The following is a 13,444-nucleotide window of genomic DNA, read 5'->3' on the forward strand; positions in this document are numbered from 1 at the left end:
GAATAAATTTGGATTTCAGAATTATAAATTTCAATTTTGAAAATATCCTCTTATGCAAACAAAATCTCATTTTTTTCAGCCTTGTGCCACATTAATAGCCAGAATTATCTGCAGGAGAACTTAAGAGACATGTGAGTTTTGTTATCAACATTCTCTTCTCTGAAATTTGAAATCACAATCATTTTGGAATGGGGAGAGGGCCAGTGATCTAACAATGATGGAGGAAAAGTTCTATTTTATCTTTAACACTCTCACAAGTGTTATGTTTCAGCGCCAGCATTATGGTTGCTCAGTTTCTTCAGAAATTAACTTATGAAGAAGTACAAACCGTAGCTGAAGAGTTGGTAGATCTTGCAGAGAAGTGCAAGATCCTCAAGTCACATGAGTCACCATCAGAATGCTCTCACCAATTGGTAGGTGAATCATGTTTTGCCTTTCTCTCTCTTATTTAAACTAAAATTCCAACCAAAAGGTGTCGTTATGAAGTGGGATGTTGAAGAATTAGTAGGGGATTTTGAGGCAACAATGTGTATATCAATCACACTCAAAATACAACCTTTGTAGGTTTATAAGCCTACAGTTCTTCATTTCATCTCTGGGAGATCAGACTCAGGAAACCAAATGCTCAAGAGAATGAATTATAACGCAGAGGCCAACCAATGTGTTCATTTTGGTTGGTTGCTCTGCCTCTCCCACTGGAATACTTTTATCTGACATCATCATATAAAGGTTCCTGGGAAATCAAAGTACTAATTTAAAAAAGTTTCTAAGAGTATATGAAAAGGAAGAAAGAAGTGAATATCATTATGGGCTCTTTTTCCTAGTTAGTAGAAAATCTTGGGGATTACTATTGTCTCATAAAGTATGTCTATCTTATGATGAGCAAATTCTTGATGAACACTAACATATTTGTACAATCTACATATGTTTTGGATCACTTGTCTCATGCCACATATTTTAAATTACAAATCAACAGTTTTCTTCTTTATTGGTAAATTTTTTTTTTTTATTATTCCATCTTCTTGGGGCTAAAACTTATCTCTTACTAGACTCTTAGTGGACATAGAAAAACCATCAGTCTAATTAGAAACACATTTTATTTATTTTATTTTATTTTTTAGAGGATCTATCTATTTATTTTAGAGAGAGAGAGTTGGGGAAGGGGAAGAGGTAGAGGGAAACAGAATCCTCTAGAAGACTCCCTGCTGAGCGTGAAGTCCTAGGTGAGGCTCAATCCCAGGACTCTGAGGTCATGACCTGAGCCAAAATCCAGAGTCAGCTGCTTAATTGACTGCACCACCCAGGCGTCCCTACAAACACATCGGAAATGAAGTGTTTCTGCCAGTCACTAGTCTCACTTATTTTATAGTGACTCCTTATTTCTACTTCAAAAGATGGCCTTTTTTTTCTGCCTTTATTCCTGAAATCTGGACATGTATGTTGTTTGCAGCTTACAGCATCCCACACATTTACTGCCACTCAAAGGTATTTGAAAACTAACTGAATTATTACATTTTCATTTGAATATTTGGCACTGAATACACACTGCCTCGGAGTTCAATTCTTAAAACAACTTCCCATGGAAACCAAACTAAAAACAATTAGGAAGCAAGGGAAGCAAATGACATTTATTTCTTGGTGGATAGTTATAAAAATTACCCTGATTTTATTAGGCTCTGGAATTCTGGCTTATGTTTAATACCTCTTAACAACTGTATGAAAATGAATTTGAAATCACAATTATTTTGGAAAGGAGAGAGTGATAAGTTCCATTTGGTCCATGTCTAGCATGTGGGAATTTAGACTTACATACCTAAAAAACTTTTGCTCAAAAGAGCTATGTCCAGGGATTATTAAATACAGAGTGTAAGATCATATGCTCAGTGGCCTTTTCTTGATAATAATTCTTTAACTTTCCTAGGAATGTAGATCACACATGCTTCCCCTTTAAATTATTATTTCCTCCTGCAGATGACTATGTTCCTAGAGCACATTTGTAATAACCAAGGAAAGGCTGACAAACAGAAGTTTTCTGACTGTTGCAATATAAATAACAAAGCAAGACTCAAGTGCTTCCTCTTATACAAAAAAGATGATGCAGATTACAGTGATATATTCCAAATTCCAAATCCTGAGCAGATCTGTGAGATGGACAAAGTGAATCAAGTGTCAGTGAAGGAGAGGTAAGTCATTTCTCCTTGCCATACCCTCTGAAGAAGAGTGTTTTCCAATTTTGAAGACTGATCTTTTATATATATATGGGCCTCTGAGAACACAATGCTTTATTACATGAAATAAGGTAAAAATTTGACCTACAATATATATTTTTCTCCCTCAGAAGGACAATTACAATCTCAGTAAACCTGACAGGGCATGAAAATGTCTGTTTGTAGAAACATTAAAAATGACCAGGACAAAAAAATTTTAAAAATAATTTTTAAAAATTACTAGGGCAATATAAAGGACCCATTTCCTTAATGGTTAGATTAGTCAGACCAGTAGCAAATGATGTTGAAAGGTACAGCAAGTAGGCAAAGCATAATAAATGGAGTACTAGGGACAGAGAGCAGGTAATAGGTCTGACAAGAGGCTGGCATTTGGGAGATTCATCAAGGGATAGCAGAGAGGGTATCTGATAGGCATGGAGAGAGCCTGTCATTGGGAACCTAAGAATAAGTGACAATTGCAGATTAGACAGAGATGAGTTTTCTACTCATAATATCTGATTCTATAATTCCCACCTGGAGTGGACAGCATTATAGCAAATGGGTAGGCAAGCTCCTATTTTGTTTTCCTAGTGAACATAGAGGTCTATTTGTAAAGGGGTGCGAGCAAGTGGCTAGGGTTTAGAGGCAGGAAACCAATGCCTAGAGAGGTAGAAATGATAAGAGAAACGAAAAACTTTAGTTCTCAGGGAGTGCAATTCTAGCCATCTTATCAAGACAGGCTCAGACAAAGGGAATAAGGCAATGATCTGATTGCTGGTTCTAGAGGGCAAGGAGGATGGTAGTGATTTGATTTCAGATTTGAGACATGAAACTTTAGACCAGAGATGAATGAGCGGACAGGGTGACTTGATGTTGCATAATGTAAACTCCTTTAATTCACCCATGTGGGGACAGAATTGCCCCCAGACATTACTGAGCCTTCAAGAAGAAATTAATTGGCCCTAGCCACTTAGGTAGAAAGGACTGGGGTGTCTGGTGGCTTAGTCGGTTAAGTGTCCAACTCTTGGTTTCAGCTCAGGTCATGATCTCAGGGTCTCAAGATCGAGCCCTGCGTCGGGCTCTGCGGTCAGGGTGGAGTCTGCTTAAGACTCTCTGCCCCTCCCCACTGCTTGCATGCATGTGTGTGCATGCGCGCTCTCTCTCAAATTAATAAATAAATCTTTAAAAAAAGGGGGAAAGAAAGAACTAAGGAATGGGGACTGGGCAGGTTCCAACTTGTCTGACATCAGGGGCAACCAGATGGGAACCAAAATAGGACCCAGCTACCTATTTACTGTAGTGCTTCCACTCTAATAGAGAATTATAAAATCAGGTTCAGGTTGAATATTCAGAGGTTACAAAATCTAACCAATACTCATGCAGTGAATCTAATCTCTTCTTGAATATTTACAATGAAGTCAATATTAAGCAATTAGTTTAAATGCTAATCTTAATTTATGTGCAGACAACTATAATTATTCAAGGAAAAATAATTTTCTAATTATTTGTCTCATACTTATAAAGCAACAACTTCATTTAATTCTCAACCAAGGAAACAGTAACATATATCAGAGCTGGCTGGAGAAGTCAGCTCTTTCAGATTTTTCACAATATAGCATAGTCTACAAATACACAAAACCATAGTTATTGTGCCTTTGGATTATCTAAGGAATTTTCAATAGCAGTTTTAATTATTGTAAGCCTCTATTGTAAGTCTGACTATAGAACCTGACTTCCAATCAAGCGTGACCCTATGTTACCTTACAATAGGGACATTCCATTTTTTAAATGGCTCTAATTATTAGAAAGCTTTTCCTTATACTAAGTTAAACTTTGGAGATTCGAAATTGGATTGGCTCATATTGAATATCTTCTAAGGGAACTGTTACTGTAGCACAAAAATAAACCCTTAATTCAGCATACACAATAAAGAGCAGAGGTATTGAATGGCTTTGGTGAAATTTCATATTGACCAAAAATTTTGCCTTATGTTGGGAGGCAGGTGTACGTTGATAATATCAGTTCTGCTGGTCTGTTCTGTTTCTACAAGTTGGGCTTGAGAAACTCTGCTGATAGAAGCCTATTGACTAAACTTCCAGGGGTTTGGGGCCCCTTGGTGAGAATGAGGAAGGTTTATTGGGGGGAAGTGCGGACGGACTTTTCTAAGTCTTGCTAATGAATAATGTTCAGTTCTATTATTTGGCCTATTTTTCTCCCTCCATGATTTGTGGATGATTTTTTTCTTTTATAGGTTTTTAAAAAGCAAAAGTAATAATCCCAGGATAAGTTAACTTTAGTTTGGTAGCAAATAATCTCTAATTTTCAGCAGCTCAATATAACAAAAGGTGTTTTTTTCCCCCCACTCATGCTATCTGTCCAATGTAGATTGGTAGGAGGTCTGCTTTTCATAGTCACTTAGGGACCTAGGTTGACAAAGTCACCATCTCAACACTTGCTTCTTTGATTACTATGGCAAGGGAAGGGGATGATAATAAATCATGCATTGCTTCTTAAGCTTGTTTAGAAGCAACACTCATCATTTCTTCTCACACATCATTAACCAGCAAGTCCCATTGTCATATGTCACCTCAGAGGGGGTGGGAATGCACAATCCTACCATTTGCCTGAAAAGGGGGATCTGGAAATCTCTGGTAAACAACTCTGATGGCCACCACCTCGGTCATCCACCCACGAGAAAAGATTTTGTACTTTTAACCGAAAGGAAATGTTACCACGGGATTGCTACACACCAGTTGTCAGATAAGGTCTCTGTTGATGTTTGGTTAATGCTTCAGGTCTCCTGCAAAACTCCTGTCTTCTGTGAGGGCACCACTCTTCCCTATCTGGTCAGAGAGCAGCAAGAAATACTCTTCTGATGAAGTCACATATGGATATAGTCCCTGACTCCAGAAACTCTAGCCACCTTCTTGGGTGGGATTTTGTCTCTTAGACTCTGTAGCACTCAGAAATGTCTATTAAAATATGTTAAGCATTTCCTTGGCTATTTGTCATGAGATATAATTGCTTTTTCAATCATTCCAGGGAAGGCAACAGTAGAAATTTTTCATTTGACTTCAGCGGTTTCTGCAGCTGTATTCTTCTCTGGGATCCCAAAAGGACTTGGCGTTAGATTCCAAAGGAGCAGGCATACAGATTTATGTATTATCCAAGGAACTTAGGGTGGGAGCAAGTTAAAACATGAACCAAGTCCCTATTCTTTCTATCACTTCCTCCATTATCCTTTCCTTTCAATGTTGAAAACCTGGTTTTCTGGTGTCACCCTTTTTCTGGTGATATTGGCCTACTTTACAGATATTATATCATAAACTTGAATTAAGGATAGTACCATAATAATCAGGATGGACTAAGCTGTGCTGTGGTCACAAGGAAATCCTAAATTTATAAATAAATCCTAAAATCCTAAATATTGGCTGAATTCGGTAAAGATTTCTTTTTCATATCATAGTCTAAATTGGGTGGTTCTCTTTGGCTCTTTCTGGCTCCTAGTTGAATCCTGGGCATGATTTTTTTTTTTTTTTTTCAGGCCTGACAATAGGCAATTATGGATCACAGGCCTCAGAGGGGCAAGCTGCCCTTCCCACACCAGACTGGGACAAAACACATTTCAGTCTCTGAAGGAGCTGTAGTCAAGGGCTGGGTTCCTCCCTCCCCCCATACCAGCCATGTTTTTGTGCAGAGCTTCATTCCTAGCCCAGCCCTGCTGTGACTTCCTCACTGGGGGGGATGGAGGGAGAAACTTGGACAGACTTCGGTGCACTTTGGCTCAGCCCTCAGGGCTTTCCCACTCCCAGTCCTTTTTCCTCTTCTTCCTGCCCTGCCCCAGGGTCCTTAAAACCACAGGAGTCTTTTGTTTGGGAATCCCACAGGAGAAAGCCATCCCCGAGTCTGTGGTGCTCTACCTCATCCTCGGCCAGTACTGGTATGGGATCATGGAGGGAAAGTGGACAGGGGGAGAGGTTGGGGAGTCAGCCCTTTCTCCAGTTCAACCTCTTGCTCAAACTATCCCAATAAGTGATTAAAGTCTTGAGTGTTACTTTTATTTTGTTTTAGTTGGCTACTCTGACACTTGGCAGCTCCTCTTTCTCTAACTTGCCTCAGCTCCTGACAATTCTCCAAGGGGTAACTCGGGAATGCCAGATGTTTCCATCTCTCTATTATCTGAAGCATGTGTTTCCCAGGTCACTGTGAAACAGAAAAAGAGAGAGCAGGGAACTGTGCTGAGACATTAACAGCCACACCTCAGAGTGGTGTGGAGCATATTCATTCATATTTCATCATCCAGAACTCAGTTACATGTTCTCAACCTAACTGCAAGGGAGCCTGGGAAAGGAGTCTCACTGTGCACACAGGAAAAGAAAATGGCTCTGTGTGAGCATTGAGCCAGTTTTTGCCTATAATGTCATCTTGATGAATGTTTTTGCATGTGTGTCTGTGGGGTCTTTTGAGCAATTGCAAAAATAGGAGGAGATATGTATTACAACTGAAAGGCAGAGCTGATGCCCCGGCTCTTGGAGTGTGAGGAATGAATGAACTAGAGAGGGAAATAAAGACAGGGGACTTAGTAACAACCAAAATATTGAGGGGCATATCTTGGAGGACAATGGCCTTAACTTTCCCAGTCTAGAAAGAACTTCTGGATGATCTTGAGAGACTCCTCCCCCATCACTAATAGATTCTAAATTTAATCCTCCTGCACCAGCTGTACAATCTGGCATTTACAATTCAGTTTGGACTACTGAACTTTCTATCTTCTACTTCTTATATAAAAATGACAAGTTTTAGTTACTTTTTCTTTCCCCACCAGCCTGGAAGTTACAGTTGGTCATTTCATGAGCATTCAGTGAATGTCTGACTAACTTCACAGTGATCTGTCCAGAGTGGCGTGAACATGAGATGTGTTTACGTATCATGCTACCTCATCTCTTTCACCATGAAATTCTAGAAGTCCAGGTCAACAAAATTAGATGAAGAAACAGTGTTGGCACATATTCTTGAAATCTAAATTACACAACTTCATATTTTCCAAATTACAGGTACATTTATGAAACGTCTCGAAAGCATCCATTCTTGTATGGACCCACTATTCTGACCATGTCTACTTGCTATGAAACAGCTATTCAGTCATGGTGCCAAGAAGAAAATAAAACTGAATGCTTCCAGATAAAGGTAAAATATTCATATGTCAACTGTTATTTAGAGCCTTGCTCTGCAAAGTGTGGACTATGGACGAGCAGCATATGCATCACCGGGCAGCTCACTGGAAATGCAGAATCTGAAGTTCTTCTCCAGATCTACTAAGTAAGACTTCATTGTAACAAGATCCTGAGGCAATTCATATTGTTATTACAATTTGAAAAGTATGATTTAGCATAGACATTACTTCATCATAAGTATTTAATATTCAAGTTACTATTGTTGCACATCAAAACACCCCAAAATTTATCGACTCAAGCCAACAACAATCATATTATTATCTCTCATGATTTCTGTGGGTCAGGAGTTCAGGAAGGGCTATCTGGGCAGTTCTGGCTCATGATCTTTCTTGTGGTAGAACTCTGGGGAGCTGAAGCACCTGGGGGCTAGCTCAACATCGCTTTCTTCTCATAGAGTCTCAGGGCCTCTCCACGTGGTCTCTCTGCCTTGGCTAGTTTGGGATTGCCCACAGCATGGTAGCCTCAGGGCAGCTGGATTGCTTACATATAGCCAAAGTCTTCAAGAATGCATATTCTAGTGGCTAAAGCAGAAGCTACATGGCCTTTTTATGAGCTAGCCTCAGAAGTTACTTCTGTCATACACCATTGGTTGAAACACCATAAAACCTCACCGGTTTAAAAAAGGAGAGTATATATACTGTACCTCTTGATGGGAAGATTGTCAAAGTCTCACTGTAAGAAGAGCCCAGGATAGAAGATATCGCTGCAGCCATCATTGGAAAATACAATCTATCACACTTAATTTTAACCATGTGGCCTTTTCTCTTTCATTGAAGAGATGTAAATCAGTGATTAGTTCTAAGATAAAAGAACTTTTCCCATATCTCCTTAAAGGTTTCAAATATCAACATAAAATGACCATCTTTACTAGAGAGGGCACCAGATGGATTTTCCAAAGGTTGTACTGAAATGAGTAGTAGTTTGATAGTTATTTTGATGAATTCCTCAAGACTAAATGCAGTGCCACTTTATTCTTACTGTTTTCTTTGATCTTCTCAGTGCAAATTTGTCTCATATTCCTCAAAACCCCTATTTCTCTATTCTTCTCAACCCATTTTTCCTATCGAGCTCCTCATCATCTACCTTGGCTAAGAAATTAAATAATGTATCTAGAGAGTTTCTGTCACATGCTCAGTACTCAATAATTATTGCTGTTATCATTAAAGATATTATCATTATCATAGAGAACTTTACTATATTACCTCCCTCTCCATTTGTCTCCTAGTGACTTTTTCAGAAATCAATTCTGAATTCCTAAGCAGGACAGTCTTTTTTTTCCTTTTAGGTTTATATTAATGAAGAACAGAAAAAACAAATGATCATGCAGACTTATATCTCATTACTTCACATTTCTAAAGAATGAACTTTTTTGTGGAGGTTAAGCTTTTTTTTTAAAGTAAGTTGTGCTTACTCTTTTAAGTTTTCTTAATCTTAACCCTTCTCAGTGGAGAATTTTCCTTAATGTATAACATGCCCCTATAAAGTTAGCCAAGAGTTCTTCCCTCTTCTACCCTACTTTATGATCTTTCCAGTATTGCTGCTTCCTGGATGTCCATTCCTAATGGTTCTTGCTTATTCCTCAGAGAAAATGACATAACCAAGTGTGTAAAAATTGTGTTTATGATTAGAGAATGTGCTTTATGAGTTAAGTCTTCAGAGACTCTTGAAGAAGTAGACAAGCTTGTTTGTACTAGATTTTAAATGCATATACTACAACAAAATAAGGATTAAAGTAATAATTACATTTATAATTAATTATAAAATATAATTAGTTATATTTAATAATTACTAAATTAAATTATAATTATTGTGCTAGTTTTGTGGTTTGAATATTGCCTTTGTATATATTTTTTAACTTGTTCTTAAAAATAGCACTGTAAGGGAGACGAACCAGGAGAGATGATGGACCCTGAAAAACAAACTGAGGGTTCTAGGGGGGATGAGGGTAGGGGGATGGGTTAGCCTGGTGATGGGTATTAAGGAGGGCACATTCTGCATGGAGCACTGGGTGTTATGAACAATGAATCATGGAACAGTACACCAAAACAAATGATGTAATATATGGTGATTAACATAACAATAAAAAATTTAAAAAAAAAAGCACTGTAAGATATAGTTAGCCAAAGTAAAAATAATCTATGGTCATTATAATGTTTTAAGTGAAAATACAGAGCTGTTCTGAAATTTTAAAATATTACTAATATTCCCAGCACACAGAGATACCAATTTTAGTATATTTCCTTTCATTCATTTTTCCGTTCACAGATTTTATTTTGTACATTGTTGTGATCACAATGAATATCTAGTTTTGATTTGAGATTTAAATATATCTACTTTTTATTAGAAGTATACATTTTGTCAAAATTAATGTGCCATTATTTATTTTACCATCACCCTGCTGTTGAGACATTTTATTTGTCTCCAAAATGTTGCCATTGTAACAAAACATGCATGTTCTTCTTTTTTAATAATTGTGTTTTTATTTATGTAGAAGAATTTATTTGTGATAGTTTCCAAAGTAAAAATCCTGGTTTAAAAATTATGAACATATTTGGGGGGGACTTCATTAATGTATATTGCCGAACTGGAGCATATATTTTAGATAAGCAGTAGGAGACATGTCCAAGATGACAGAGCTAGTAACTTGATAAAAACAAAATACAACTGTAAGACTTTATTGAAATTTATTCTTGTGGCTCTCTGGATTTTTGTTTGCTCAATTTCATGTCTTTTTTTTATTCCAAACGTTTGAGGTTCTAGAACAAGTGATCTCTGGGAAGTAAGATGCTATTTTATAAAACAAACCAACCAACAAACAAACGACATTGTGCTTTTGCATTTGGTCTCTTTTAAATAAGACAGTAAGGACTTTCTAATTTTGAGGAGATAAACAACTTTTCCTTTTCTTTCCTGTTTACTAATGACAAGAGTAACTTTTGCTGTTACAACCACATTTCTTTGATGAGTGTTTTTCTACTTATAGCTAGAACCCATCAGAAAATACGTTAGAGAAATATCTTTGAGGCATCACCATTTATGTGAAATTGGGATTAAATTCAACCACAAAGTAGCAAAAGCAGTGTAAGTTACTGATTGACATATGTGAACTCTGTTGCTGTTGGATCACCCCATTTGATCAAACTCATTTGAAAAATCATTTTTTTTAATTTAATAATGTCTCTCAATGCAAACCTGCTTCCTTTCTCTACACCTATGCTACTTGCCTTTTCAATAGGGCACATAGAGCTGGGCTTGAAACTACACAATCCTCATCTCTATCCACTGTCTCCTGCCTCAGTTTCTTCCATCTGCTCAGACCCCTTATCTCTGCCTTAGCGCACAAAAGATTCTGTACATGAAGATGCAGGCTCTTAATTGTTCCACCTGATAAAGCCTGGCAGACAAAATGTATTCTTTTCTCTGGGAAGATAGGAAAGATTTTGGCTCTAGTGTCATGCAGAACAGAAAAATCTAGTGGTGTTTTGTGGGTGGAGATGGAAGAGTATGGGGTGAGGAGAATTTGATGTTACTCAGTGTGCCTCTTTCCTGGCCCAGATTGTATTTCTGTCCAAGTTTACTGTGAAGGGATGTATCCTTCCTTATATCACCTTCTTGCCTAATCTGGGACAGCATTGGGCTGGATGGAAGCTTAGTTCTCTTTATAAGGCAGGCGCATTTTCCTGATTGCCAGAGAAATTTTGGGGATGTTGCTCAGTTGTCAACGGGAGAAGCAAGGGAGACCCAAGACTCTTAGAATTATTGTCTTTATGTCTTTATGTCTTTATGATGAAGAATTTTACTTGGAAAGTCAGGTCAGATAAATATATGTCTTTATGATGAAGAATTTTACTTGGAAAGTCAGGTCAGATAAATTTCCAAATTATCCATCTAAGCAACTCAGCTTCTTAAGTGATCATTTCAATGATGAAAATGACTATATTTTGCATGATTATGAATTGAATGGTGTTTGTTTTGTGATTTAGATCTTTGTGTGGCTCTGAGTTCTATCGCTGAAGAAATGGAAGGCATTTAAAATATACTCTCTTCCTCCTACATTTGCAAATGTGTTTCTATTATTTTGGTTACTCAATGAACTAGAACTAATTTTAGAAAGGATTGAATTCAAAATACGGTTTAAGATGTACTTATTTTTCTTTTCAGGGAATTGGTTCTGCTGACTAAAAAACAACCCAAAACTGACTTTTCTGAAATTGCCAGGCTGGCTGTGGATATTAAAAATCTGCATCAGACGTGTTGTGAAGGAGATGTAGTAGCATGTGTACTTGGCAGGGTGAGAACCTCTCCTTTCTTAAAACTCACCTCAGTCTTGAAAATCTTGCAATTCCTTTTTTTTTTTAAGATTTTGTTTATTTGAGAGAGAGAGAGAGGAGAGAAGCATAAGCAGGGGGAGGGGCAGAGGGAGAGGCTGACTCCCCCTCCCCGCTGAGCAGAGAGCTCAAGACGGGGGCTCAATCCTGGGACCCTGAGATCAAGACCTGAGTTGGGGGCAGATGTTTAACCGACTGAGCCACCCAGGTGCCCCAAAACTTGCAGTTCTTAAACAAGGGTGACCATGGTATGTCATGAATCTAAAATAAAATAATGAGCATTTCTCAATCTTACCAGTAGAATTACCAGTCATGTCTCCCCTCCTGTCTCGTCCCACCTCAAGCGATGATTTTTTCTTCCTCCCTCCCCCACTTCTTTTCTCTCCCCACTCCTCCTTCCCTTCCTTTCTTCCTTACTTATCCTGTCTTTCTTCACTTCATTCTGTTATTCCTTAATTTTTAGAGCTGACCTCTAATTTCCTTCCAAACTGAGTTTATATTTTGTTCACCTTTGAATCCCAAGCAAGTCCCAGAATTGCAACCCAGAGCCCCAGGCCACATCAGCCTGGAGGAAAAAAGAAACATCAGGACAAAGATGTGGTCTTGGGGTTTGGGGGCAAGAACTGCCCCTCATCCAAGTGTAAAGTCTCTAAATCCCAGAGAAGGGAAAATTGTAACTGTCAAAAACCCAATGAGGCTTTGGTAAATCAGAGGTTACAAGTCATGTTCTTATTCATTCTGCAAGTTAGAAAATTAAATAATGTTTCATCATGATAAATAAAATGCAGCAACAAAGAAGGACTAGTATCATAATTTCATGGGGATGTCCATGACTCTTATGGACAGGAGCCCCCACCTTCAACTATTTTAGTCCCATTCCATGAAAGATTAAGGGATATGAGTAACTATGGGAATTAAAATAGAAAGGCATTGCATAGACACTCAGTAACATCCCTCGGATTCTATGCCCTCAACTATTTACTTTGTTGGAACAGAGTTGGGGTCAGGCCACAGCTCTTCTTTAGTACCTATGGTGGTTGTCAAGTCCGTGTCATATTCAGCCCGACCACTGGGAAGGGTGGCCGCGGTCACCGTCCCTTTCATCCTGGAGATACACAATATAATGTCATTCTTGAACTTCTCTCTGTATGGCAGGAATCCCAACTAGTTCTGGAAGAAACACTCCCCTGCATACTTAGAAGGAGTCCTGGCCTTTCAGGACAGGCAATTAGAATGTTATTTATGTGAAGATTAGGTGAACTTGGGGGGAAGATAAAAGAGAAAGTGGGGGCCTGACAGACTCAATCATAATTAAAACAAAACAAAACAAAACCAAATCTCTAATATCCTTTAGCACATAAACAATACCTGTGCCAAACCAGCAACTCCATTTATAATTCTACACCTTGTCAGGAATGCCAGAATAGTCGTTAATGATTTCATTGTATTCTAATATTCGCAAGCAATATAAAATAACTATAAATGGGGGCGCCTGGGTGGCTCAGTCAGTTAAGCGTCTGCCTTCGGCTCAGGTCATGATCCCAGGGTCCTGGGATTGAGCCCCATATAGGGCGCCCTGCTCAGCGGGAAGCCTGCTTCTCCCTCTCCCACTCCCCCTGCTTGTATTCCCTCTCTCGCTGTCTCTCTCTCTGTGTCAAATAAATAAATAAAATCT

At 38.4% G+C, this 13,444-nt stretch overlaps 1 protein-coding gene across 2 annotated transcripts in view; it reads left to right on the plus strand.

The window, feature by feature from the left end:
- The window catches only part of LOC112835512 (alpha-fetoprotein-like), a 58,689-nt gene that overhangs the window by 1,175 nt on the left and 44,070 nt on the right, over positions 1-13,444 (plus strand). For both annotated transcript variants that reach the window (XM_073891783.1, XM_025886985.2), the window contains exons 2-7: positions 80-131; positions 272-413; positions 1,972-2,183; positions 7,262-7,394; positions 10,425-10,522; positions 11,603-11,732. In XM_073891783.1, coding sequence (XP_073747884.1) covers positions 80-131; positions 272-413; positions 1,972-2,183; positions 7,262-7,394; positions 10,425-10,522; positions 11,603-11,732 — 767 coding nt within the window. The remainder of the gene's footprint in view (positions 1-79; positions 132-271; positions 414-1,971; positions 2,184-7,261; positions 7,395-10,424; positions 10,523-11,602; positions 11,733-13,444) is intronic.

This window comes from Callorhinus ursinus, unplaced genomic scaffold, assembly GCF_003265705.2.
Source record: "Callorhinus ursinus isolate GAN/ISIS: 27379988/994484 unplaced genomic scaffold, GSC_fseal_2.0 scaffold4, whole genome shotgun sequence".
Taxonomy (NCBI): domain Eukaryota; kingdom Metazoa; phylum Chordata; class Mammalia; order Carnivora; family Otariidae; genus Callorhinus; species Callorhinus ursinus.